Source organism: Cladosporium halotolerans, assembly GCF_011745625.1.
Source record: "Cladosporium halotolerans strain TM138-S3 chromosome Unknown Sca3, whole genome shotgun sequence".
NCBI lineage: Eukaryota > Fungi > Ascomycota > Dothideomycetes > Cladosporiales > Cladosporiaceae > Cladosporium > Cladosporium halotolerans.
Genome location: NW_027191454.1, coordinates 436,198 through 461,768, shown reverse-complemented (window position 1 = coordinate 461,768; position 25,571 = coordinate 436,198). Strand labels below are relative to the sequence as shown.

Sequence of the window (25,571 nt, the reverse complement as noted above, 5' to 3'; positions counted from 1 at the left end):
CACCTCACGTGGTGACATCGCAGCATACACGATCATGATCACACATGCTACCCACGACCTCATGACCTAGAACCACCTCCTCCAGCGCCGGACCAACGACCATGACGAGCAAAGCGATACCCGAATCCGAGATCCTCGCGCCCCGCGACCCATCCCTCGACCACCGATCGGACGACTGGCCCGAGTTTGAGCTGAAAGATGTCAGAGTACACCTCCCGGAGGACCCGAGCCAGCTGGCCAGCCTGCTGGAAGCCGCAGCACACTACCCATTGACCGTGACCGGCTACCTGGAACCGCTGTCGAATGCGCAGGCGCATCTTCAACTTCCTACCACGACGCAGCGGAGGCCGCTGATAGAGATCAGCGAGGTGCGGATGTTTTCTTACGGCCAGTTTGAGGATGGGAATATTGGGTTGTGGGCAGGCGGCAAGGCGGGGTGGTTTGCGCTCAAGCCGGCGAGGGCGTACAGGTCGATATGGACCGGGATGGTGGAGTCGGTTAAAACGCTCTATTGGGTCGCGGATGCGTACAGGGAGAAGAGGAAGAGGGGAGATTGGAAGACGGCGCCATTGTTACCGGACTACACACCAGAGGAGTTGTTTCAAAAGTATGCGGAGGAAGTAATTGAGGACTCGCACGGCGCGAAAGAGGCCGCGCAGGTTATACATGAGCAGAAGGATTTCCTGCTGGCGAGTATGCTCGCTGGGAAGGAGGGCATCGTGTGGCTCAAGAACCCTCTATATATCTATCTGAGCCAACGGTTCTCCGAAGAGCATGCGCTTATCAGAGGGAGGCTGACTGGGACTCCAGTGCCAGCGCGTGGAGCACGGCAGACATCAGTCACCTCACAAAACAGCAACCTCAAAAGGAAGCGAGGGAGACCTAGGAAGCATCAATCGGAGGAAGTCTGCTCTGTGCGGGAGAGCTCTGTGGCCGAGTTGCCTGCCAAGGGAGCTGCGAGAAGTAAGAGAGAGGCGTCGCACCAAGAATCTGCCAGACCTCACGGTGCAAGGAGGACAAGACGCGGTCGGACAGAGTCATCGGAGGCCGAGACGCCCGAAGTCGAAGTGAGCACGCCTTCGATAGCGCACAGCGATGATGATGATACGCCGCAGAGATCGATGAAAGGACGCTCTGCTTTGAGACCGAAGGCCAGCAAAGCCAGCAAAGGTGCTTGCAAAGGTGGCAAAGCGCCGGTCATGAACTTCATGGACGACGATGACGAAGATGATAATGAATCCTCACCAGTAGCGGCCAAACGACGAAACTCCAGGTCCGGCGGGCGAAATTACCTCTCGCACAGAAGCAGCAAGCTTGATGTGGACGAGGGCATCGACATACCTTCATCGCCCAGCGGAAGCGACCACCAAAGCCCTCTGTCCGATACTGGCGCCGGCGCCAACGAGGAAGGACTGAGCAGCGACCTCGCGCTCCGCTTGAAACACGAGCCAGACCCCATCCAGGAAGACACCTGGGTCTGCGCGCTAGATGGCTGCTCGCACAAAGTGTACCAGGCCTCGGCGGAAGACTCCCAGCGGCTGATCCGCGAACACTACGCCTTGCATGCCTACGACGATGATGCGCGCGTGCAATTGGTTAAGAAGCTGCAGCATCCTTCGCTTCCTGTGGGACACCTGATGGAGCGGGTACGATTGCAGGCGCGCACGGAGGGGTTTCCGAGCTCGTCTTCTGCGCTGGAGGGCGCGAATGCCCACAGTCGGTATAGACCTCTGCCACAGGTGCGGTATTAAAAAGGATGGCGAGCAAGGCTTGAAGTTCATTTGGCGTTTCTCGGGGCTAATATTTGGTTGTGTGAGATGATACCCGCGGTGAAATATACACCTTTATTCTTTCTGCTGAATTCTGTGTGAGTGTATCTGCGTATTGTCGTTGGTGTGTGCATACTGAATCGGACGAATTTTCATCGCTCTCGCCATCAGTTTTTCAGTTCACGTGTAGAGATCATAGCTCCGCAGGACCCATGCGGCCAGGAGTTATATGTCTGCTACTGCGTACCGCCTGGCTGGTACCGTGCTAATCGTAAGGCTGAAGCTGAACTCGATCCTCAGGCGATCCAGATTTCCACCTGACACTACGCTCGACGACTTTGTCATGGGTACTTCTACCCAATGCTCTCACCCTGAAGAGCTTCAAGGTCCAAGCTCCTCCGACAGACCCCCAACAATGCCATGCAGTGCATTCAGCCAAACTCACGTCATAAGGCCATGTGGGAATATGTCACGGCGTTGGCCGTCCCCGCAATAACACAACCCTCTATGATGCCAACGGAGAGCTCTAGAAAAACAAGCAACGACACCGCAGAACCTTCACCGACCACGCGATCGTTCGAGAAGAAAAAGCAAGTCCTCGCGATCACATCGCGTCAACCCCATATGATCGCACGTTCCACAGGCCCCTGAAGACGCGAAACAATGCTCGCCAAGCGACAAGCGCCTCATGTGGCGGCCGCAGTCCCGCGAGGATCAACAGCTCACGCCTCTCTCCATCGAACATACGCGCGGCGCCGTCACCGCTGAATCGAGACGACAGCTCTGGTGGTGTGGTTGAGGCTGGAAAGGGCGGCCACTGCGGGCAAGGCTGCTCACTCGAGACGGGCTAGGGTGGGTTTGGCGGCAGATCTTTCGACAGGGAATGGGCGGGCACGGGGCGAGCTATTGCAGATGCGGAGCCGCGCGCCAGCTTGATGCGAAGGTTGCGCGGTGCGCGGGTGTTTTTCTTTCGTCATCCTGCCCCTGAGAGGCCGCGGGGCCATTGAAACGCAAACGCCGCGAGGGACTGGGATCGCGTGCCTCGTTCCAGCGAGAGTTCTGTCACGCCTGGGTTCGCGCTGCGAGCTGTGGAGCGCACTCCCTGCTCGCGTTGCCTTGAAAGAGCTGGCGAGCATGCACTGGCCTCCGCGTGTGGCTGTTCATCGCCTGAGCGCCTCCCGAGCGGGCGGGCGATGCGCTCAAGCGGCCGTGCAGATATTGGGCGTGATGGGAAATTGGCAGAGAGATGGGCCTGGGGGATCGGCGGCTGGCGATCGTGGATAGGATGACGTGGGCGCGACTCAACAGGCCGTGGTGGGCAATGGTGGGCACACACACCCCGGCATGCTGCCAATGCTCGCCGCCAGCCTTGCTTTGGCCCGTCGTCGCGCGCACATGTGAAATAATGACAGATGAAGCTGCAGCGTCTGGGCGCGCGGCGACTCCGCTGCGGTGCGATGGGCAGGATGGACAGATCGCAACGCGGCGGTAGTGTTTCGCGAGGCGCCACACTCCTGGTCCTATAGCGTGGTACAGCAGCAGGCACCGTGCCGCGCCCGCGGCCACAGGCGCTGTGCAATGCTGGAGGCGAGTTGCCCGGCCGATGCTCTGGACGGGCCTGGGCTGGCGCATGGCTGGGCCGCTGGGGCAGCGTGAGCAGCCAGCGGCCGCCTCCAGGGCAGACGGTATACCATGACATCACGCGCGGGCCGTGCATTCGCAGCGCATCATCATCATTATGGTTTGCGCCTGCCTTGGTGCCACCGTTGCGTCTGGTTGCCCGGGTGGCCTCACAAAACTACCAGCCCGCCCCCTCTGTCGCACGCTCTCCCCTCTCTCCTCACTTACTCTCCCTTTTGCAATTACTGCCTTAATTTGTGATACCCCCAAATACCCCACAAACCACCTGTAATTGAGCTCCGAGCTCCCTCAAGCGCACCCACAGACATCACCGCGCTGTCATCAATCCGTCATCCAGTAACGACTACTCCCTAATACCGGCATCATGGCGTCCGTCAACGTGCCCACCAACCAGAAGATCAAGGAGCAGGATGTGAACGCGAAGCTGCAGCTCTACGGCATCTACGCTGGTATGTCGCGGCCACTGCGCGTTTCGCGCCCTGCGAACGGCGCTGCGCCATTGAATCCCAAGCTAACACGTGATTTCAGCTTTTGCCAATGGCAAGGTTCCTTCGGTCAGTCGAGGCGCAATCCATGCGAGGCCTACCTTACCCAATGCTAACTCCCACCGCAGAACAAGCAGATTGATGTGGCGATGAACACTGCCTACAACTGGAAGGCCTTCACATCGCCAAGCAAGAAGCTCTCTACCGAGGGTCAGCAGCTCACCACAGACCTTCAGAAGGTCATCGAGCAGGCCAAGCTCCTGCTTCTGTCCAAGAACCAGGGCAACCTCATTCAGGACTTCATCTGGCAGACTCAGCAGATGGGCTCTGGCGATGCCACCAAGCCCAACGCCCCTCTTGACAAAGCTACCGCTCAGCAGCACGGTAACCAGGCTCTCGAGGGTCTCCGCACTCTTGGGACTCTCCTCATCACCAACGGCCAATTCCGCAAACTTCTCAGCGACGCCAGCGTGCTCCTTCGCGATATTGCTGGTGACGCTGCGCAGAAGTCGGCCAACAAGGTCAACCCCACTGACCAGCAGCTCGCCAACATCGACAAGCCCGCCGAGGACAACGTCTGGCACGATGCCCCTGATCTTTCCAAGGAGAACCTTCGCAACCAGGCCAAGAACCGCATCCCCATCGGCAAGAAGGATGTCGAGGAGGCTGGCCGCGATGCTACCCAGGCTGCTCACCCTGAGGGCTCCCGCGACCCCGCTGCTGCCGCTCAGCTCGCCGCCCAGGACCAGCAGCAGGGCACTGCTCAGACTGACCCCCAGTCTGGTGCCCAGGTTGGCGCCAAGAACCTCAAGGACAAGGCCTCCGCCAACATGAACGAGGATGACAAGCAGAAGATGAAGGAATACCGCGAGCGCACCCAGGAGTACTTCAAGGGCAAGATGCCCAAGGAGAGGCGCGAGCAGCTCATCTGGCGCCTCAAGAAGATGGTCGTCGAGATCCAGGGCCACCAGGACTGTAGGTCGCAGCGCGGAGCGTTATTGTGTAATATACAGTACTGACAAATCATTATAGACTCTCAGGCTATCGATACTATGCTCCGCCTGGCTGAGGAATACAGCAGCCACGGCAAGAACCTTGCTGGCCAAGGCCAGACCTCCGTGAAAGGTGCCCATAACCAGGATAGTTTGCAACTCGCTGAAGCTGACCTCAAGGTGCGTTTTCTTAGGATTTTTCAAAGAGCGTCAGTCAATGCTGACCAATCTCAAGACACTCCTCGAGCGTTTTGCCAACTCTACATCTTTCGATGACCTCACTGATGCCATCAACCAAATCTACCGCGACGCCGAGCAAGACCCCGAGCTCAAGAACTGGTTCACCAGCATGAACAGGTTCATCCGCCGCTGCCTGAAGGAGCAGGGCTACATCCTCCAGGACGACTCCAACGTCGAATGGAACAAGCTCTACGACCAGGGCGAATTCCTCCTGCGCGACCGCTACAGGAACGACACCAACAAGATCGTCGATGAATTCAGGTTCATTGGCCAGCAGTTCGACCAGGACCCGCAGAACAAGGCTTTCGCCGAGTCTCTGACCAAGCTCTTCAATGACCTTGGCCACGACGCTGATGGCAAGCCCGAGTTCAAGCCTCATCTCATCAAGGACCTGACTGATGTTATCCTCCCGGGCTTCTTCGAGAATGTCCGCTACATTCCGATACCCCGTATCGAGTTCTCTGACCACATGATGGATGCGGTCGTTGAGAACCTCGTCATCGAGGGTGACAACCTTGCCCCGAACGTTTTCGAGTTCGGCAGCGACAACTACTGGCGCTGGGGCCGCAAGCAGATCAAGAGCAGCAACAAGAACAAGGTCATGCTGTCCGTCTCTGGTGTCCAGTGCGACCTTCGCGACGTGTCCTACTACGTGAAGAAGAAGGAGGGCTTCCCCAGCGTTACCGACAAGGGTGTCATGGACATTTTCCTTGGTGGCACTGGTCTGAGCTTCAAGGTGGCCATGGAGACCGCCGACAAGTCTGACAAGGCTCACTTCTTCAAGATCAACCACGTCGATGTTGACATCCAGCACATGAACATCAAGCTGAAGCAGTCCAACCACAAGCTTCTCTTCAACCTGTTCAAGCCCCTTCTTTTCAAGGTCATCCGCCCTGTCATCCAGAAGGCCGTTGAGACTCAGGTCCGCCAGAACGTCCAGAAGCTTGACAGCACCTTCTTTGCTGCCAAGCAGGAGGCTGACCGTGCTGCCGCTGAGGCCAAGCGCAACCCCGACCCCGAGAACGTCCAGAACATCTACCAGCGCTACTTCACCGCCCTCCAAAAGCAGTTCACTCAGGGCAAGGAGAAGAAGGACGAGGTCAAGGCCGACAAGAGCGTCAACGTTGCCATCACTCAGAACGACTCCATCTTCAAGAACATCCAGCTTCCTGGCGGCATCTCCACCAAGGCCACCGAGTACAAGGAGCTCGCCGCCAAGGGCGACAAGTGGGAGAGCCCGGTCTTCAGCATCGGCTCCGCCAGCGAGACGTCCAACCTGCCCCGCGTCTCCACCCCGACCCGCAAGCCTCACAGCACCAACCCCGGCGGCCTCCGCGACGCCAGTGCCGTCGGTGCGTCTGGCGCTGCTGCTGGCTCTGCCGGCATGGTCGGAACCTCTGCCACGAAGACCAGCGCCCCCGAGAGCGGCCTCACCAACGGCAACTCCACCAACACTGCCGGCTTCGCCAACCAGGTCGACAACGCCTTCACCAACAACACCACCTCCCAGACCGCCACCGGCGCCGACGAGGGCCACACCATGCTCCGCGAGAACAACCCCGTCTACCGCGGCGCTGCCTAAATCAATCATCTCCCTTCTGACCCGTCGGAGCTGTGAGATGATGAAGATACCCCAAGGCGGTGTGCATAGTGTGCTGCTGATACCGAGGCGAGTTTTGCTTGCGAACGAAAAGATACCACTGCTGCGTGTGTGACGTGAGGGATACTGTCGTGTGTTCAAGCCACAGATGGGTTTGCACAGATGGAAGAAAAAGAAACACATGCGATACACGACGGGACTTGTCTTCTCTATCTCTTCTGTTTTGTTTTGTGATACCGAGACTGTTAATTGAATTCGTCTCTTTGATAGTGCGTAATTAATGACTTGATCTTGGCTTGATCTTTATCTATTTGCTGTTCCTTTCTGTGTGACTCAAGTCAGTGGAAATGCCCCCGACGGGACTATTGATAGCTCAAGTGATGGTGTATGTGCGCTTGCGTGGTACATGTTGTAGCATGCGGTACCTTCATGACAACGTGAGACGTATGTGCTGCAGCAGGCGCGTGTCCGTGTACCCCATGTCCTAAGCTATGGAAAGATCCTGTCCAGGTGTTTCTGGGGCTGAACACGTCGTGGGCGTCTACATTCTGTCCACAGCAGAGTTTCGCGCCCCCATCATCATCTGCCGACTCGCTCGAGCGAATGTCGGCAGATGTGCATGGAAATCAAGCCTTTGGCGTCTGCTATGCATTGAAATTCAACGCCACAATACCGCGGTGCGACTGGAGCCTCCACTGCACGTAAGTTTAATGTGTATGCCAGGGACAATCTCTCTCCCTCTTGGTCTGGCACTGCGTCTCGTGGGCATTGCGCGGTACCGGAGATACATTCCGAGAGTTGGAGAATAACAGGGAATCTCCTTTGCCCAAGTCATTAGACATACGAAAAGCTACCTTTCCCCCGGTGGTGCTACAGAGCACCGCGCGAGCTACTCGCATGCATCACGCGCTTGGCCGATGCCTTGCTTATTTCTTCGCCTTCAAATCTACTACCTTCTCATGTGGTACCTTCTCGGGGGTCCCGGAATGACGACCTGCGTCCGCCAATGGCGTTGTCGGGGTCGCTTTATGAGCAGGGCCAAGCGTGGGGGCCGCGCAGAGTTGAAGAACGGATGGGCAGCTATTGGCGGTAGGAGGATTCCTGATCAGACCCTATAGAGTTTTGTCTATTGCCTTCTTAGGAAGTCACACTTGAGATACTCCGAAATGGCCTAACGCTGACGGGGATTGCGACCGAACTGCGTATACCACACGAGAAGTTAAGGCTTGGCGCGTCGCGCAGGACGCGGTTGCACAGTACGTAGACGCGAAGCTTTCTCTCTTCGATCGCACTGAAGAGGCGGGAAGCTTTTTGTCTCGATTATCGGCACAAAATATTCGTCCATCGGCCTGTCGCTGCCGAGGATCAGCCACATTCTGTTCTGACATCAAGTTCACGGGACAAATCTGGCCACAAGCCTCTCAAGCGCATGTATCCTGAAGACTCCACTTCGAGGCAGGCGGGTGGGAAGTGGAAATGAGGATCTTCTGCACAGTTGCTGACACAACCGTCGCCCTGCCGCAGCTGTGAGACTCCACGTGCTGGAGCGCACGGGCGAACGCGTGCGACTTCCGGCAACGCGACGACAGGGTGGCACGCAGACGCCGTGAGCTCCTACTCGATACCAGCCAGGACGTCAGATAACCAGACTTGACCTCTCAGGCAGGCTCTGCACGGCGACACGTCAGGCATTGCGCGGATATGTATCGTCATCCCATGTGGCTAGGCATGTCACGGCACCCGGCCTCCTATAGACGAGCTTGATTCACATGCAAGCCACCAGGCTCGACGTCAAGCGAACTCCCAGTACAACACCAACAGCGACACTGTCTCTCCCAGGCTGCCAAGGGCCCAATGGCGCCGCTTCGTCACTTGCTGGCCTTGCCGATTCGTCTCTTGCTAAATTCAATGGGCGGCGCTCTGTGGATCGACGGCGTGATTGCTCCCACACCTTACGGCTCTCCTCTCTGCCATCTAGAAGACAGTAATCTTACTTCTGCGGCCAAGAGATGATTGCAGTCAAGCTCACGGGGAGTTTGAGTCCCAATAGCTTCACCCAATCCGTCGCAAAGTAGAAAGAGCGAGAGCCGTTGGCATGGTTTTGCCCGAATGTCTCACCCTGCTGTCTCACTCTAGACCATAGAACTACTGCCGCCACTTTGCTTGACAACGCCCTGCCTCTTTCCAGCGCTTTTGTTTCACTTCTAGCCGCGAGAGGCTGACAGTCTCACTCGACCCGAGACGCAACAGGACGAGTACTAACACCATACTGTACCCAGTGCAACACTTTCTGCCAGTGGTGTTTGCCCTCTCCTCTGTAAGACCCTTTGGAACTCTCCAACACGCAGCTCTCTCCAGACGACGGACTCCGGGCCTGGCTTGATCGTCTGTCATGGGCCAGCACGATGCGCCACCCATGCGGGAATACGGTGACCGCCAACACTCGGCCAGGAACTCGGTGTACGGGACGCGACACAACAACGACTACGCACCACCTAGTCGAGAATACGACGACCTGAACTCGGCCAGAAACTCAGTATATCGATCGAAATACAACGAGTATCCGCCACCAAGCCGGGACTACGACGACCTCAACTCTGCGCGCAACTCAACATACAAGTCACGACACATCTCATTACAATCGCGGGTGGACTCGCTTGCGGCAGAGAGTTTATGGGATGGACGGTCGAAAAGGGACACTGAGATACCTGCTATTTACAACCATGGCGGCGTACGATCGACGAGCTTCCTCATGGACCAGAGCACAATGCAAAATTCAGCACCCGAATGGATGAGCGACAGACCTTCACCTGCAGGCACGCCTCGCCAACCAACTCCTCCATCACCACCGCCTGCTGGCCTGAACGTCAGCACGCTTCACGAGGTCCTCTTCGTTGGTGTCGTCGTTGTCGCGCAGCTGATGGCCTTGGCAGGTCTCGGGCAAGCCATCGCCCCAATGAAGATCATAGCAGCGGGTTTGGACGTCGACAACCCCGGTGAGGAAGCATGGTTTGCAGCATCATTCTCCCTCACCGTTGGCACATTCATCCTGATCTCAGGACGAATGGGCGACATTCTTGGCCACAAGCGCATGCTCATCTTCGGCTACTTCTTCCTGGGAGTGTGGTCGGGTTTCGCCGGGTTCAGCGCTTATGTCGGGAACCACATCTTCTTCGACGTATGTCGTGGTTTCCAGGGAATCGGCGCTGCGCTAATCGTACCTAACGCACTCGCGCTGCTTGGTCGTGCTTATCCTCCCGGCATCAAGAAGAACATCGTGTTCTCGCTATTCGGCGCAATGGCGCCTTGGGGTTTCGTCATCGGCGCGTTGTTCGCAAGTATTTTCGCGCAGCTGACATGGTGGCCCTGGCTCTTCTGGTCGTACGCGTTCGCTTGTTGGGGCCTCTCCGTATTTGCCGTCATTGCTGTCCCCAAAGCCCTGGCTCACGACGCGCAGTTCGGCGGCCGCCCTGACCGACCAGGCATGGACTGGACGGGCTCCGTGGTGGGCGTTTCCGGCCTCGTGCTAATCAACGTGGCGTGGAACAATGCGCCCTTATTCGGCTGGGGCACGCCACACGTCTACTTCCTCCTCATCATCGGCCTCCTGTGCATGGTTGCTTTCGTGTGGGTCGAAGCCCGCGCGGATTCGCCGCTCATCCCCGTCAGCGTCCTGACAAAGCCCGTGGTGTACACCATGGCGCTCGTCGGTATTGGCTGGGGCTCCTTCGGTATCTGGATCCATTTCTGCTGGCGCTTCTTGCTGGAGATCCGCAGCCAGACTCCCCTCCTCATCTCTGCGGAATTTGTTCCCGCCATGATCTGCGGTCTGCTCGCCGCCGGAGCGACGGGCTTCATGCTCACGCACACGCCTGTGTCTTTCACCATCATGGTCTCCATGTTGGCGTTCTTCGTCGGCGAGCTGATCGCTGCCTTCCAACCTGCTCACCAGACGTACTGGGCGCAGATGTTCGTTTCGATCCTAATTATGCGTAAGCACTCTCTAACCCTCTTCCGATCGCATGCCAAACGTACTGACATCCGTTCTCCAGCCTTCGGCATGGACATGTCCTTCCCCGCCGCAACCGTCATCCTCTCCAACGCCATGCCCAAAGAACACCAAGGCCTCGCCGCCTCCCTCGTCAACACCATGGTCAACTACTCCATCTCGATCGGCCTCGGCATCGCCGGCACGGTCGAAGCGAACGTCATCAGCCATAGCGGCACCGAAGCCGACACGGTCTACGGCATCCGCTGCGCCTGGTACGTCGCGCTGGGCCTGTCGGGCTTCGGCGTCGTGCTCGGCGCGCTCTTCTTTGTGCGCTCGTGGGCCAAGGAGGGCTGGAAGATCATGGAGCATTGAGGAGCCCGCTTCACCAGTCTGTCTGACTATCTGTCGCTTTTGCTGTTTTTTTCCTCCCGCGCGTCACGGCCTCTAAACCCCCACCCACATCATCTCTTCTGAGCGTTTTCGCCGCATGCGCTTTCGCTCATCCTGCTTGCCTTCCTACCTAACATTACTTTCTGCCCTTCCGCGCCAGGCCCGAGAGTTCTACCCTCGTCCGTCCCTCGTAATGCAACTCGAAGGCGGACGGGCTCTCCTGCTGTCAAGGCGCGGTCGGTGATGACGACCAGAGGCCGCCAACCGCCTCGCTTCATGGCCTAACATTTTGCATCAAAACCTAGCATACACTACCCACGTGTGAACTCGCTTGTCAGAGCGCGGACTTTGTACCTGTCTTGATTTGGTGCAGGCGACTTGTGTATTTATCAATTAATTAATCGGACTCTTTTTGCTGAAGTCGATCATTTCCTTACCTGCCCGCGTGCTTTGATCTGTCTTTTTTCTCGATGCCATTATCGGAAACCATTATTCATCCGCGTGCTACTTTTCCTGCTGCTATAGAAGGTATCACGGCCTTCACATTCGCACGAGTATCTTACTTCATCCAGTGAAGCAGTCCAGGTTCATCACCGACCAAACCTCCACAGCGAAAGAGAAGAGACACGAATTGATTTCATAGCGCGTTCATTCCTAGCAAAGTATCTACGTGTCTCGTACGATTTGTGTCGTGTTTGGTATCAAGCCCCTCCGGTTGAGAGAGGCGCAGCAGCAGCAAAGGCAAAAAAAGCAGAAAGAGCAAACTCCAATCATAACCCATCCGTTGATTCGGACGATCGCCATTCCAATGCCGCTCCCACCGTCTCCCAAAACGCTTCCGTAGTCAAAGGCCGGCGGCGCAGCCGTGGCCTCGAGTTGAAACGCCAGGAGCACCGAGTTCAAGAAAAAGAAAGCAAGAAACGCCGTAGGCGGTATTGAGGCCTTGAGAGCAAGCCATTACCGCTTCTCCTCAGGATCTTTAACCAGCACCGCGCGATCCTTAAGGACAGCCTTCTGCCTCTTCGGGCCCAGGCTCTTCTTGCCCGCATCGCAATTGCCGCAGGTTGTCTTCTCGACCAGCTCGCCGCTCAAGCCGAAGCGCTTGAGGTGGCGCTTCTTGCTCATCGGCACGGAGCGGAAGAAGATGCTGGAGCCGTCCTTGGACGGCGCCTGGCGCTTGCAGACCTTCTCGCGCGCGGCGTCGGAGCCGAGGTATTTGGCGCTGATCTTGCTCGCGCGTTGCTGCGCGACGGTGATCGGTTGCATCACGGAGCGCTTGACTCTACCAGCGAGGTCGGCGACGAAGTCGTCGATCTGCGTCTCCGCGCGCGCGAGCTTTTCTTCGACGGCGGCGATTTCGTCCTGGAGGGTGGCAATGGTTGCTGTTGATGCCGAGTGCCATTTGTTGAGGGCGGAGGCAGCGTTACTGGCCATGGCTTGGGCTTCGTGGCTGATTTGCTGGGCGAGCTGCGATGTGACGTTTTGGGTCGCGGCGATGCTGGCGTGGAGCTCGGATTGGAGGAGTTCGGTCAGGCTGCGAGCTCTGTTACGAGCGACGGCGATGTCCTTGGTGACGGTGTTGCTGATGTCGGTGCGCGCTTTGTCGTAGGTTTGAAGCTGGAACAAGCGGCGGCCGAAGTTGTGGGAAACGGTGACTTGGAGATCCGGCTTCATGCAAGGCATGGATACAGTAACAATGCCGTGTGCCTCGTGCGGGTCCAGAGTGAAGGCGTAGACACCGTCGATCAGCATGGTGTGATTGAAGTTGATTTCCTTCTGCGCTTTCGTAACATTGAAAGAGAGTGGCTGAGGAGCCCGGCTGAAAGCCTTCTTGGGGAGAGACACTATGATGCGGTTCGGAGGTGCGCCTTGGAAGTGGACGTCGAGGTTACCTAGCTCGGGCTGACCAAAAACGTTCGTGGTGGGGAGGACCGTTGGAGTAGGGAGTAGATGGTCAAGATTGAAGGCCTTCGTGGCGTTGCTGGAGCCTGTGAGCTTGACAAGAGCATCCGATAGGGCTTCGCGACGATATGAGTTATCGAAGGAGGTAGGACGGTAGTTGGACAAGGCCGCAATAAGGGCCACCAAGGTCAAGGCAAGGAGTGTCTGAAGACGAGTCGAGGTGAGGCCTGAGATTAGCGGGCTGCCTTGACGTCCCACATGAGCGCTGCCCTCAGAGCGAGGAGAGGCATTATGCATGCTGGTCAATTTCCCTGTTGAGGCTTTACGAGCAGTCGCATCCTCATTGACAGTGATCGCAGACGACGAGGGGTCGAGGCCGCCGACCATCGACTGACGGGGAGTCTCGAGGTCCTCAGAGAGGAAGCTATCCAAGGTCCTCTCCTTCTCTTCCTCGTACTCTTGCTGGATAGCCATCTGCTCCTGGCGCGCACGGCGAAGGTTTCTTAGGTGCTCCCTCTCGAGCATCAGGAGATGGCGGCTCACTGGGCTTGCCGACAGCGTAGCATCGGTGGGGGAGTCAAGCATGTCCAGACTCTCTTCGACATCAACAATGCTGCTCGACTCGTCGGGAGTCAAGACATCGTCGCCGTCGTCGGAAGCAACGTTGTCGGTGGAGGCTATGCTGACGGTCTCGTTGCTGTCGGAGGCATCGTCAACCATGTCATACTGGCCGTCGTTCAAATCGTTGACGGGACTGCTGCCAAGATTGTCGTCCGCCATCTTCACGGCGAGCGAACTCAGAGCAGCTGGCGGCGTGCGCTGGCCGGGTGGTGGGCGGGTCTCGATAAGGTCGGACACGGAACCGTCGTTGTTCAGAGTGGGGAAGTCGAAGTTGTTAGGCGTAGGACCGTAGGAAGAATGGGTAGGAGGCGATGGCGACGGGCTGGAGCTCGTTGATCTCCCGGTTAGTGTACGCTTTCTGAGGCCTCCACCTGCCATTTTGCGAGAGATGTGGTGAGGGGGAGCGAGTGCAAGGGAGGCGGCCAGTCAGCGCGAGGCGGACTGGGGAGCCGATGGGTGTCTACTTGGTGGTATGTGGGATCGGCGGTGTTGTGTTCGCGGGCGAGGACATGGAGCGGGCAAGCAGTTGCGGGCGAGACAAGGGAAGTGCAGCGACAGTGAAGCAGTCGGGCGAAGCGCGAGGCAGTGCGGCCTGAGGTGACCGTCTCGGTTGCCTGGATGGCGCTGGAGGAAGTGGGGCTCGCAGGAGGAGCTTACCTAGGCCTGTATTCACTGGCGTTGGTCACGGGCGGCGGACGACGCTGGCAAATGGCCGCAGAGTGGAGAGCAATGAGGTGCGCGGCAGCGGCTCGCAGTGGGAGTCATAGAGATTGAGAGAGCAGCCACCAGCGGATGCGGACGCGGAGGAGGAGTTGGGCGCTATCGGAACGTCAGCTGCGACGGCACCTTATGGGTGCGCAAGCAGCTGGCAGGTCAGGTAGGCAAGCAGATGGGGCGCATCACACGAGGGAGCTCAGTCGCCTGAGGCCCCACCCCCGCGTATGCCAGCGATAAGGGCAGGATAAGGCGATTGAGGCCGCCAGGAGGACTGCCACGTGACACGCGCCGAGTCCTCCTGTCCTCACTCCTGCGAGCTTCAGAGTCAGTGAAGCAAGGCATATCTATGTACGCACCCAGACAAAGTGCACGTTCGCCTCTCTTCACTCGAGCCCCTCTCTGTGCCGCTCATATAGACACCAAGGTACACCGTCAAGTAGTTCTTGCATGTAGCAGGATCACGCTAAGCCACTAGCGCTCGGTAGTCCCAATCTAGTAATGACGTTCCCGTCGCCTAGGCACCTCACTCCATCGATCCTCAAACGCTTGCAAGTGTAGTGTTTGACATCCGGCTCATCCGGGATTCTCGAGCACTTGTCGCGACAATAAAACACTGTCCCGGCGACCTGATACCTTCTGATACCTCTTCGCCACCGCCGTTTGGAGAGGAGCAAATACAATTCGCATTGTAGTGGCGGAAGCCTATCAATCGCGCCCGGATGAATGGCTGACCGGCGGGGAGCTCTCTTCCCGCTGCTTATTCTGACATGGATCATATTATCGCCTACGCCGCAGAATGTCCGTCACGATCCTGCCACTAGGACCACACCCAAGGACGCAATCGCCGAGGAGCAGCATTCGCTCGAGGTCCTGAATAACTCCTCATATATCGACACGCGATTTGATGAAGCCGATAATTATCCAGACCTCAACCTCACGGGCTTCGAGCCCGAGAGAGGATATGCTTGGAACGCCTGGCCACGTCTCAAGTCGCATGTAATCGATCAATCAGACTGGACACAGAGGGCATTGAGAGGCGAGGATGTCGAGCCTCGCCCGTACCCCTTGTTCAGCAATGTCACAGGATACGTGCACGGCCGATGGGCTCGCTCGAGCTTGGAAGCAGGGTTCGAACCGCCTCACCTCAATCTCACACAATACGCAAGGGAGGACCCCTTCGGCGGCCCCAAGAGGGAGAGGCATTTCGGAAGGAACTTCACCGGCAACGAGGGCGATGTGAAGATTCAATTCAATGAGAAAGGCCCTGCAAGTGGAATGCTCGACTTGCATGGTGTGGCAAATATTACTGAGATGAACATCGAGTTGAAGCTTGGAGATGATGCCAACGGGAACGAGCACGAGATGCTGCTTCGCGGCGTCTACTTTCAAGATGTAGGACACGCCGTTCTGACGACGACTAGCCCGAAATTTGCCGGCATATTTGCACTTCCTCATTTCACTCCGACAGACTACACTTTCAACCTCTCGCAAACCGTGCTCAACGAGTCAATATCGAGGGTGATAGAGCATCAGATCGACCGCGACATCATTGCTCACAACCCGTGGTCAACGACCGTCGAAGGTGCTGTTGATGACTCAATGGGAGCTCCACGATGCGAGCTGGTTGTTTGGCTTCAGCAGCTAGAACCAAAATTCTCTGGAACGCCATATTCGTCTAGCTTTCTTACCTTTCTTGAAAGGGAGCTCAGGTTCCCCACTGGCTCTGTTCTTCCAGAAGTCCCCGAGATGCGCTTCGAAATGACAGCATTCTCACCGGATTGCGGATATGTGCTTCAATCGCAAGGACCGCCTGCGTTCTCTCCAAAAGTTGCGAATCACCTTTCTGGACCCAAGGCGCAGGTGCTGGCCGGACAAGGCCGCAATCACTTGTTGGTGTACATGGTTGCTTTGGGATTGCAGCTAGCCTTGATCAAAAAGCAAATGGCCGAGTCTAGTACGCCATCAACGAGGAGCCGGATCAGCTTTTATACAATCTTCGGAATGGCGATTGGTGACGGCTTCGCGACTTTGGCGACCGCAACACTTGGAGCTGTCACAGACGGGCTTTCCATGGACCTCATGGCAGTCGCGTTCATGGGGTTCACCGGTATGCTGTTCTTTGGCATGCAGTTCCTCATGCAAATCTGGAATGTGCAGGCACCCGAGTTGAGACAGAGAGAGCGGGTTGAGGTGGAGGAGGAGCTGAGGCGCAGAGACAGGGTGCTCGCTGAAATACGGGAGTCTAGAGAGCGACGGCAAGCTGCTGCCGCTCAGGCTGCGGCAGATGCGGCGGCGAATTCAGCTGAAGGTAACGACTCGGCTCCACGTACCGAGTCGGATGCTGCTACACAACCATCGCAGCCTGCATCGAATACTCCCCAGACTCAGCAGCAGCCCAACACCCAAGAAGGCACACTTCCTCTCCCCGCGACGGCTCCTCAAAGTAACGCCGCCGATGCGCCATTGTTCTACATGCCATCTGACCAAGCTGGCCTCCAAACCATTCAGCCACTCCAGCCTCTGACTGAAGAGCAGCACGCCGCGCTGGTAGAAGCAATCACGAACTCGCGAGTGCCATCTTTCGGCTACCACTACGCACGCTTCTTCCTTATGCTCTTCGGCGTCGTCTTCATCTCAATCAACGCCCTCGGCTGGCCCTCCATAATCCAGCGAGGATTCTTCACTCTCATCGCCTTCATGTACCTCTCATTCTGGATGCCCCAAATCGTCCGCAACGTCAAACGCAACTGCCGCCGCGCCCTCGAATGGGACTTCGTCCTCGGCCAATCCGCACTCCGCCTCATCCCCCTAGCCTACTTCTTCGCCTACCCGCACAACATCCTCTTCGCAAGCGCCGACTACCCCAGCCTCGCCCTCCTCACCATCTGGATCTGGCTCCAAGTCGTCGTCCTCGCCTCCCAAGACCTCCTCGGCCCCCGCTGGTTCGTCTCCGAAAAATGGGTCCCGCCCGCCTACGACTACCACCCCGTCCTCCGCTACGACGAAGAAGGCGCCACCCTCCCTCTCGGCGCCTCAACCGCCACCAGCGTGCACTCACCCCCTTCCTCCCGCCGCGCCTCCGTCTCTGGCCCCGACGGGCCTGCACGCCGCGGCTCTCTGCAGCACAAGGAGGCGAAGGACAGGGGCAAGCGCACGTTCGACTGCGCGATCTGCATGCAGGACCTGGAGGTACCGGTCGTCGAGGCGGGCGAGGGCGCCGACGCAGCGGCGTCTGCCGCGGCGGGCTTTGTGCTCGCGCGCAGGCTCTACATGGTCACGCCGTGCCGGCACATCTTCCACACGAGCTGCTTGGAGGGCTGGATGAAGTATCGGCTGCAGTGCCCGAATTGTCGCGAGGGGCTGCCGCCTTTGTAGGCAATGGTCGCTGTGTGTTTTTGTGTAGAGATTAGCCTTAATGTAGGAATATGCACACTTTGTTTTCCTCTGTCGGATCCCGCTCATGCTTTCGTGGGGATTTCATGCGCCGTTCGGTTCCCAAGCTCATGGTGGCCGCGGCTCTGCGAAGGATGGCCGCTTTAGGCGGCCTCATGGGCCCTGCATATCTCATCAGATCGAGATACCGGGCGCCTTACCCTCGTACCTGCATGAGCCTGCCTTAGCTCAGAGTATCTGTTCAGTAACCTTCTAGACCCCGTTGCCGTCGACATCGCGCAAAGAACATCACTAGTGAGCCCGCGGAAATACAGCAAGAACGCACGAATTGGAATGGCATTTCCCTCCCATTACTTCGGTTGTACACAAGAGAAAAAAGGAAGAGAAGAAGGAAGAAGAGTTCGAATCAAAGCGGCAGACTGCTATTAAGAAAGTGTTTTTCCCCTTTCCCCCGGCCCAAAGTGGCGGTGTCCTCTTCTCTCTCTGCTCTGGCGGACGGGTTAGGCTGTCCGAAAGTACCAGTACTTCGGGACGCAAGATAAAGAAAAGCGACGCAAGGAAACGAAAAAAACAACTAGGCAGGGTTATGCAGCCCGCTTTCCCACGCTCCCTCCCGACTCCCGCGGATCCTTCAAGGATACCGCGCCGATTTGATCGCCTTAAAGCCGAAAAAGACCGAGCGCCGCGATGCGTGGATGGTAGGTTAAGAGTACAGTCCAGTTTGGTTTGGTTGGTGGTCAATAGAAAAAATGAAACTCCCTTCCCGTTTTTGGGGAAATGCGCCTGTGGGCTCGTCTTGTTCTTTCTTTTCTGAATGTTTTTGCTTCTTCTTCTTCTTGTTGTTCTTCTTCCCGCGAGCCCTCTGTTTTATCAAAAAATATCGATCGGTTGTTCGTAGCGGACATGTTTCGCGTATTCCCAAACGTGCTGCGTCGTCGGGACAGGACGCTTTGGGACGGTGTGGCGCGCCTTGTTGATCTAACCGACGGACTGGTAGAGGAGGAGGGGTTCGCCCACGTGCTCGATTTCCGGAATGGTGCAGCGCAGGTCGAAGGCTTTTGAGAGGACGATCTTGAAGATCTGCATGAGGTTAGCAAGCTTGTCTCGAGACGCAAGCTACTAAGATTCTTACCTTCTGCACGTTGATACTGTGACTGGTCGAGCTGAAGATCAAGCTTGCCTTCATCGCCTTAGCGAAGCGCTTCGCTTGGAGCGAGATCTCTTCTTGCTCCTCTCGTGGGAAGTTGACGAAGTGGTCGTATTTGGTGCCAACCAAGAAAGGGATGGCGGTCTTATTGAAGCCGCGACCTTGGCGGTACCACTCTTTGATCGAGTTGAGGGTGGACTTGCGCGTGAGGTCGAACATGAAAAGAATGGCGACGGCGTCGTTGCAGACCAAAGGAAGCATGTTGACAAACTCGCGCTGACCGCCGAGATCCCAAATCGAGAACGTGATCTCGGTGTTTCGGATGGAGATTGTCTTCTCCATGAAGTTGACGCCTGCGTTGTGATGTCAGCGGTGTACACATTGCTGCACGTCAATAACGTGGTCCTTACCTAGTGTCTGAATGTAATCCTCGTCCCAGCTGCCCTCGACGTATTTCACCATCAAGCTCGTCTTGCCAATCTGCGCGTCTCCCACCATGCCGACCTTGATTACGACACTGGAATTCTTCTGCGCCTGAGCCCGGTTGTCTCCATACTGACTCCCTTGCGCGCTCGCGCTGGGCGGTCTGCTCAGGCCGTTCCCGCTCTGTTCTCGGTCGGGAGTGTTGTCGGCGGACTGTGAGTAGGCTCGGCTGAAGCCCGTGTCCGAGTAGGAGGTCTGCGGGCGCTGGTCGTAGCTAGGGTTGGGGTTCTGCTGCATCGACGAGGCGGTGATTGTGTGCATGCTGGCGTCGTCGATGTTGCTGCCGCTGCTGCCGGGAGGCACCTGTTGGGGCTCGGAGGGAGGAGGATCCATGGCGGGCCAGTTGCCGACGGGCTCGGCGGCGGAGGAGGCGTGAGACCGGACGGGTGCACCTTCTGCGCAGGTGTGTCAATGGCAGCAGCCGGTGCTGGGCGCGGCCCAGCTGGTCGGGCAGAGGAGCGCAAGGCAGGCGGTGGGCGAGCGCGGTGTGTGGGCGTGGGTGGGTGTTGTGGATGCGTGCGTGCCAGTGGTGCGCGGGGTGGGACGCGGCGCGGTGGGCGAGTAAGCCAGCGGGCGCCGGGCGTGTGGTGGTGAGGCGTAAGGAGTGGGCGGTGGGTGGTGGTACAAGCGAGCGAGGCGGCGGCACGGTCACCTGACGAGGCTGCGCGGGCGGCGAGGGAAGTGAGGTCGAGGGCGGTGTTGCTGGCCAGGGCACGTGTGGTCGAGCAGGCGCGAGGTCTCGACGGGACGTAAGCTGGGATTGGGAGTGGCACGGCACTGGCGCTGGCACACACGGCCTGCGTGACGCTGGTGGGTGGAGGAGGGGCACGGCCGCGCCGTCGTCGACCGATGGACAGCTGAGGCAAACAAACACAGCCAATCGCCGCCCGCAGCGCCGACTTTCCCAGTCGGCTGGCTCGAGTCCGCGGCGCTAGCGGGCGCACCCGCGCGCTTCGCCTCAGGCGATCCCGTCATTCCGGTGGGCACAGACGCCGCGCTGTCCATGCCCTGATGGCGTCGCCGTGCATCAACCCATCGTAAGGCGCATTGATCAATATGGCACACACTCAACTCATATTGGGCTTTGCAGCCGCTATCTAGGGGTATCCGATGCCCACGATCGGCCTCGCGTAGGGGCCGCGCTGCCCAAAGCAATATATCTATCGTCCCGCTACCAATCGTCGTCGTCTTTCTCGTCATCTGCGAGGGGCGGTCAGTCTCGTGCCCAGGTAGGGACTCCAAACGTCTAGAATTGCACTTACCAGAATGCGATACCTTGCTCTTCCTAGCTGCGAGGGCACTAGCCAATGCACCCGCCAGTCCTCCTTGGGCATCACCACCTCCGCCGCCGCCGCTAGCACCAGGGGGAGGAGCAGCAGGCTCGCTTCCAGGGACTGCTGCGGCGCTGCGGTCTCGCTTCTCGGCGTCTGAGACTTTCTTGAGCTTGGAGCCTCCACGGATGTCAGCAAGCAGGCCGTCGCGCCCGGGCAGAGCGGCCTTGGGGACAGCGGCCGCTGTGTCGGACCCGACTCCGGTATCTCCACCGCCACCACGCGGTGGCATGGGAGGTGGAGGAGGCGGCCCGCCTGATGATGGAGGCATAGGCGGTGGAGGAGGAGGGGCACCAGAAGAGCTTGGCGGCATGGGTGGGGGAGGTGGCGGCGGTGCGCCAGAAGAAGTCGGAGGAAGAGGTGGTGGTGGAGGAGGGCCACCGCCCCCAGGCGGCGGAGGAACTGGCCTCGATGCGCTTGGAGGTAAGGGAGGCGGTGCAGGTGGGCCAGAATCGCCGCCTGATGCCGGTGCACGAGGCGGAGGCGGTGGTGGCATCCCAACTGCTGCAGCGTTCGATACTTGATATGATGTGTCCCTGGGAGGCGGCGGCGGGGGGCCTCCAGCTCGTGCGGGAGGAGGAGGCGGTCCTGAAGGAATGCGCTTGCCTTCGAAGGGCGGTGGAACATTGAATCTGCTTGCGGAAGGCGGGGGAGAGGTTGCCTCGTCCTCGAGTGGCGTCTTCGGCGGTCTCGGAGGAGGAGGCGGGCCAGGCGTAGCTGAGCTCGTTGCACGGCTTCTGGAAGGAAGGGCAGGGGTGGGTCGTGAGGGTTCTTGGTTCGCGAATTTGCCCGCATCCGCAATCGGCGGCGGCGCTCTGAAACGAGGCCTGGGAGGCGATGGCGGACTCGGTGAAGGACTGGGTGGCCTTTGAACAGCAGGCGATGCGTTTCCTGCTGCCGACTTCCTAGGAGGCGGTGGAGCAGGCGGTGGCCCACGCTTTGAAGTCCCGCCGGACGATCCAGTGTTCTGAGGGCTCAAGTTCGCAACAGGCGGTGGGGGCGGAGGCGCCCTCGCTGCTCTCTCCTTCTTTTCTGCGTCTGCGGCCGCCGTAGCTTTGTTTTGCTCCAAGTAGCTTTTGATGAATGCAGAATGCTCCTCGATCTGATCCTCGGTGATTCCCATGGCCAGGAGGTCCTGCAACACATTCTTCACCGCGGGATCGTTCAAGTCAATGCCTGAAGCTGTAGTATTGCTCGAAGGTGGAGGCTGTGGAGGTGCCGGTGCGTACTGATTGTGAATCTCGACTCCCCTTGGTGGGATAATGCTCTGAGCAGGAGCTTGCGGCGCCGAACCACTCCTGTCGCGTCCGCCCAACAGAGACCCCAGACCGAACCTGCTGTGCGATTTCCCACCGCCTCCACCACCAGCACCCACCGTAGGCTGCTGCTGCCCACCGTGAGCTGTCTGAGTCGGCCCGCTCGCAAAGGGCTTGCTCTTTGTAGCTTTGTGTGCGTTCTTCTCACGCTCGTCGACCTTCTTCTTGAACTGCTTCGCCTCTTTTTCATCCGCGAAACTCAGCCCAGCCATGCAGTCCTCCAGCTCGAAGCTGTGGAAAAACGTCCGGTCCTGGTTGTACTGGAACGTGTCGTATATCTCCTGGTCCCATATGACGCCGCGGTTCGAGGGTGAGACGTCGACCATCTTTATGAAGTAGGTGTTACCGACGAGATCATTGGCCAGGACCGCCGCGCCTTGCAAGCCCGTGTAGACCCATCGTCCGCGGTGTGCTGGGTGTGCAATGTAGAGTTTGGCGACGGCCACGGCGTGGATCTTGTTCGAGGCCTTGGGCACTGTGCGCTTGACAGTCTGCTTGTCGTCATCCGACAGAATAGAAGGCATGTTGACGAATGGCGAGAAAGGCTATTGCAGCCTGCCGAGGGTGGTGTTGTAGGATCCCGGTATGTTTGCTCCGGCGTTTCAAGGTCTCGTGTCACTTTCTAGCTCAGCATGTGAACGGCCTGCCACTGCGGAGAGTTCTTGCGGCGGCCTAACGAAAGGACCCGCGTTGTGTCGATTGTATGGTGTCGCTCGCCACAAACGAGTGTGCTGTAGAGGTTAAGGAAGTGCTGCACAGCCTCCAGGCTACTGCGAGACTGTTGTAGGTTTGTCAGGTCCCCGGCTCGACGTTGACGTCGCGCCAAGTCGGCTTGCTGCCCGAGGCCAGCGCGGACCTCACCTTCATGTCTCACGCGAGCAGTTCCATGCATCTACACGTTACTTGAACAATCATATGAGCATGGCATTGTTAGCGAAAAAGAGCGATTGCTTCGATCGTTAAAACTCCGTGTGCCATCATTGATTCACTATCCATTGGTCATCCATTCGCTATCCATTCGGGATCCTCAATCTCCAAAACTCCAATCTCTTCGCGAGTTCCGTCATTGCATGCTGCAGACATCGAGTCTCTCAGAGTGTGTAGAGACGGCCAATGATGAAGCATCCTCGCAGTCACTCGTGCGATCATCCAAGTCTCAGTGCTCCTGATAATCCATTCCAATCACAAAACCACACTTCTGTTCAAAACATATTGTGAATCCTGCACAACTGCCTCGCCTCTCTGCAATCGACACAAACCGGCTCTTGACACAGCTCCTCTGAGCAGAGCACAATGCAGTCCGGGCAGAAGCGGCGCTCGCACTGCGAACAGGTCAAGAAAGAGCTCCACTCCTCAATGCCATTGGGCTTTGTGACGCGCAATTTCGCCACCAGGTCCTGAATTCGGTGGCGCTCGTTCACGAGGAAGATATCAGTGTCGCGTGTCTGAGTCCGAACGACCATGTCGGAGAAGCGGCAGCAGAAACCCTGGCAAGAAACGCAGCGCTCGGGCCCGCGGGGCTCGTCGGTGTACGGGTTGCTGATGAAGAACTCGTCGGCGTACTCGGCCATGTTGGTCGACTTGCCCAGCGTCGGCGACGGCAGGGCCGGGAGGACGACGCCCGGGTTGTGAATGCGGCGGCACATCAGCTTCTTGGTGTTCCACGTATAGTGATGGTTCGGGTGGCGCTCGTTGCCTGGGATATGTTCGCGTAACGGTTCGAGGCCGGCTTCTGAGCGCAGGGCTTGGATCTCTTGGCTGTGGAAGGAGGCCAGAGAACCATGGCTTTCCTGCGTCGGGAGCGGGCTGGACTTCTGCCAGGCTTCGATGACCGACTGGAAACAGATGTCGTCTTCGACGTTCTCCGTACCGGTTCTCTTCTCTGCCTGATTCTTGTCAGCGTAGTGTTCGCCTGGGGTTTTACTTCTCGTCATCTGGCGCAGCTTGGAAGGTCCGCTTGTGGGCGTGCTGTATCCTGGATTGCTGAAGTTTCGCCTGCCTAATGTTCGCGGCGAGGCCAGTGGACTGGCGCGGCAATGTCCCTGGGGTGCTGATACGACCCTATCCAACACCGACTCCGTATTATCCGTCGAGGATAGAGTGTTAGGGTCCCAGTCGCCAGATTCGGCGGGTCTGCTGGTCCAAATGTCCTCAATGCACGATGGCTGCTCTCCTGGAGTCATGCCGCGATCTTCGGAGTGTCTGCTAGTGGCCATGTTTCCGAGGCGTGATGGTAGCTCTTCTGAATGGCGGTCGTGAGTTGGTGTGATGGGACTCCAGCTTGCGACAGCTTCGTTGAAGGGCGTTGTGGCACGCGGTACAGTGAATGCAGTTGGTTTTAATCGCTGCGAACGTTCAGGCGTTGAAGGGTGGTTGCTCGATGCGTTGCTCCCTTCCGGACCATGTGATTCGGTCTCAAGCATGTGATCACCTCTTGATTGCTCTCTTGGAGGTCCGCGAGGCACGTGATGAGCTGCAGAGGTTACGCTCGGTCCACTTGGAGCTTGTGCTTGTACTCGACGCCATGCACGCTGTCTATCGAGGCCAGCGGCGTGAGCCAGGTCGGTGGACTGCTCGATGGGGTATTGCATGCGGTTTCTTGGATCTTCATCTTCAGTCTCCGTGTTAGGCTCTCCTTGTCTCTGAGCATCTGAGCATGGAGAAGTGGTGGGTTGCCATGCGCTCGTCTGTGCATCCGTTGTGCTGTCGACAGGGGCATTCGAAGGACCCGCGCGAGATTGATCGCTTGTTGCACGGGCCGGGTTTTGAGCCCATTGTCTGCTTGAATTTCGTACCGGGAGTTTGCCATGCCTGCGATGCGGTGTTGCCGGGTTTGCTAGGCCACCAACAGCATTCAAAGAAGATCCAGGCGCCACTGGTATACCGCTTCTTTTGGCGGACAATCTGTCTCTTGGAGTAAGTGTGGACAGTGGCCGCAGTGCGGTCTCATCAGGATCGTAACACGTCAAGTCTAACGCTTGAAGTTCGCTTGGATTTAGTAGCGTCGGAGGCCGACTCATTCGAGCCTCCTGGCTGACCGCAAGCGCAAGCCCTTTTGTGTCATCGGCTGGCGGATCTTCACCATGCCGTTCAGTATTCGGGGGTGGACTAGAAACGCTTGGCTTTGGTGAAGTCTTCGCTCCAGCGTTACGGGTGAGTTCGCCTGTGTTGGCTCGTGGTGGAAGAACACGAAAACTACGTTTGGTCGCAGAGACGGAAGTCTTCCGTGAGAGTGGTGCGCTTTTGGGACCGGGGCCGAGTTTTGGCAGTCGCGCAAGGCTTGCGAAAGAAGACGTGAATTTCGACAGCGGAGACCTCTTGGACCCGCTCCTGGCTCTTACCAGATGTGATTTCTTACGAGGTTGAGTTGCAGATTGTGATTCAGTCTGGCCATGCTCGCTGGCTTGGTCCGTGGTGATAACCTGACGGCGGACATTGTCTGGAGTTGTTGAAACCTCTGACGGTATAGTTGATGAGGCGTCTTTTTCCGGACTGGCCTCTGCTACTCTCGAAAGACGAGGTGCCGCTGTACGTGGTGTAGCTGGATAAGTAG

General features: G+C 57.9%; 8 protein-coding genes across 8 annotated transcripts; 4 read left to right on the top strand and 4 right to left on the bottom strand.

The window, feature by feature from the left end:
• Positions 1-101: 101 nt before the first annotated feature.
• WHR41_01140 (uncharacterized protein) lies at positions 102-1,751 on the top strand (the record flags this gene model as incomplete). The annotated part of the gene is made up of 1 exon (XM_069369746.1): positions 102-1,751. The coding sequence occupies one exon, from the start codon at positions 102-104 to the stop codon at positions 1,749-1,751; it is 1,650 nt and encodes a 549-aa protein (XP_069233071.1).
• A 1,811-nt stretch (positions 1,752-3,562) lies between these two features.
• Positions 3,563-7,027, top strand: WHR41_01139 (uncharacterized protein). The gene is made up of 5 exons (XM_069369745.1): positions 3,563-3,859; positions 3,939-3,964; positions 4,024-4,870; positions 4,928-5,020; positions 5,082-7,027. The coding sequence occupies exons 1-5, from the start codon at positions 3,775-3,777 to the stop codon at positions 6,707-6,709; spliced, it is 2,679 nt and encodes an 892-aa protein (XP_069233298.1). The 5' UTR covers positions 3,563-3,774; the 3' UTR covers positions 6,710-7,027.
• A 2,092-nt stretch (positions 7,028-9,119) lies between these two features.
• WHR41_01138 (uncharacterized protein) lies at positions 9,120-11,528 on the top strand (the record flags this gene model as incomplete). The annotated part of the gene is made up of 2 exons (XM_069369744.1): positions 9,120-10,719; positions 10,780-11,528. The coding sequence occupies 2 exons, from the start codon at positions 9,120-9,122 to the stop codon at positions 11,088-11,090; spliced, it is 1,911 nt and encodes a 636-aa protein (XP_069233299.1). The 3' UTR covers positions 11,091-11,528.
• A 537-nt stretch (positions 11,529-12,065) lies between these two features.
• WHR41_01137 (uncharacterized protein) lies at positions 12,066-14,009 on the bottom strand (the record flags this gene model as incomplete). The annotated part of the gene is made up of 1 exon (XM_069369743.1): positions 12,066-14,009. One exon carries the CDS (start codon positions 14,007-14,009, stop codon positions 12,066-12,068), a length of 1,944 nt encoding a protein of 647 aa, XP_069233292.1.
• Positions 14,010-15,071: 1,062 nt separating this feature from the next.
• WHR41_01136 (uncharacterized protein) lies at positions 15,072-17,723 on the top strand (the record flags this gene model as incomplete). Its single annotated transcript, XM_069369742.1, has 1 exon — positions 15,072-17,723. One exon carries the CDS (start codon positions 15,072-15,074, stop codon positions 17,721-17,723), a length of 2,652 nt encoding a protein of 883 aa, XP_069233293.1.
• A 338-nt stretch (positions 17,724-18,061) lies between these two features.
• WHR41_01135 (uncharacterized protein) lies at positions 18,062-20,175 on the bottom strand. The gene is made up of 3 exons (XM_069369741.1): positions 19,299-20,175; positions 18,874-19,241; positions 18,062-18,821 (listed from the first exon to the last, which is right to left on the bottom strand). Exons 1-3 carry the CDS (start codon positions 19,702-19,704, stop codon positions 18,720-18,722), a joined length of 876 nt encoding a protein of 291 aa, XP_069233290.1. The 5' UTR covers positions 19,705-20,175; the 3' UTR covers positions 18,062-18,719.
• A 251-nt stretch (positions 20,176-20,426) lies between these two features.
• WHR41_01134 (uncharacterized protein) lies at positions 20,427-22,798 on the bottom strand. The gene is made up of 2 exons (XM_069369740.1): positions 20,634-22,798; positions 20,427-20,571 (listed from the first exon to the last, which is right to left on the bottom strand). The coding sequence occupies exons 1-2, from the start codon at positions 22,540-22,542 to the stop codon at positions 20,543-20,545; spliced, it is 1,938 nt and encodes a 645-aa protein (XP_069233291.1). The 5' UTR covers positions 22,543-22,798; the 3' UTR covers positions 20,427-20,542.
• Positions 22,799-23,220: 422 nt separating this feature from the next.
• Positions 23,221-24,609, bottom strand: WHR41_01133 (uncharacterized protein; the record flags this gene model as incomplete). Its single annotated transcript, XM_069369739.1, has 1 exon — positions 23,221-24,609. One exon carries the CDS (start codon positions 24,607-24,609, stop codon positions 23,221-23,223), a length of 1,389 nt encoding a protein of 462 aa, XP_069233296.1.
• Between the last annotated feature and the right edge of the window lie 962 nt (positions 24,610-25,571).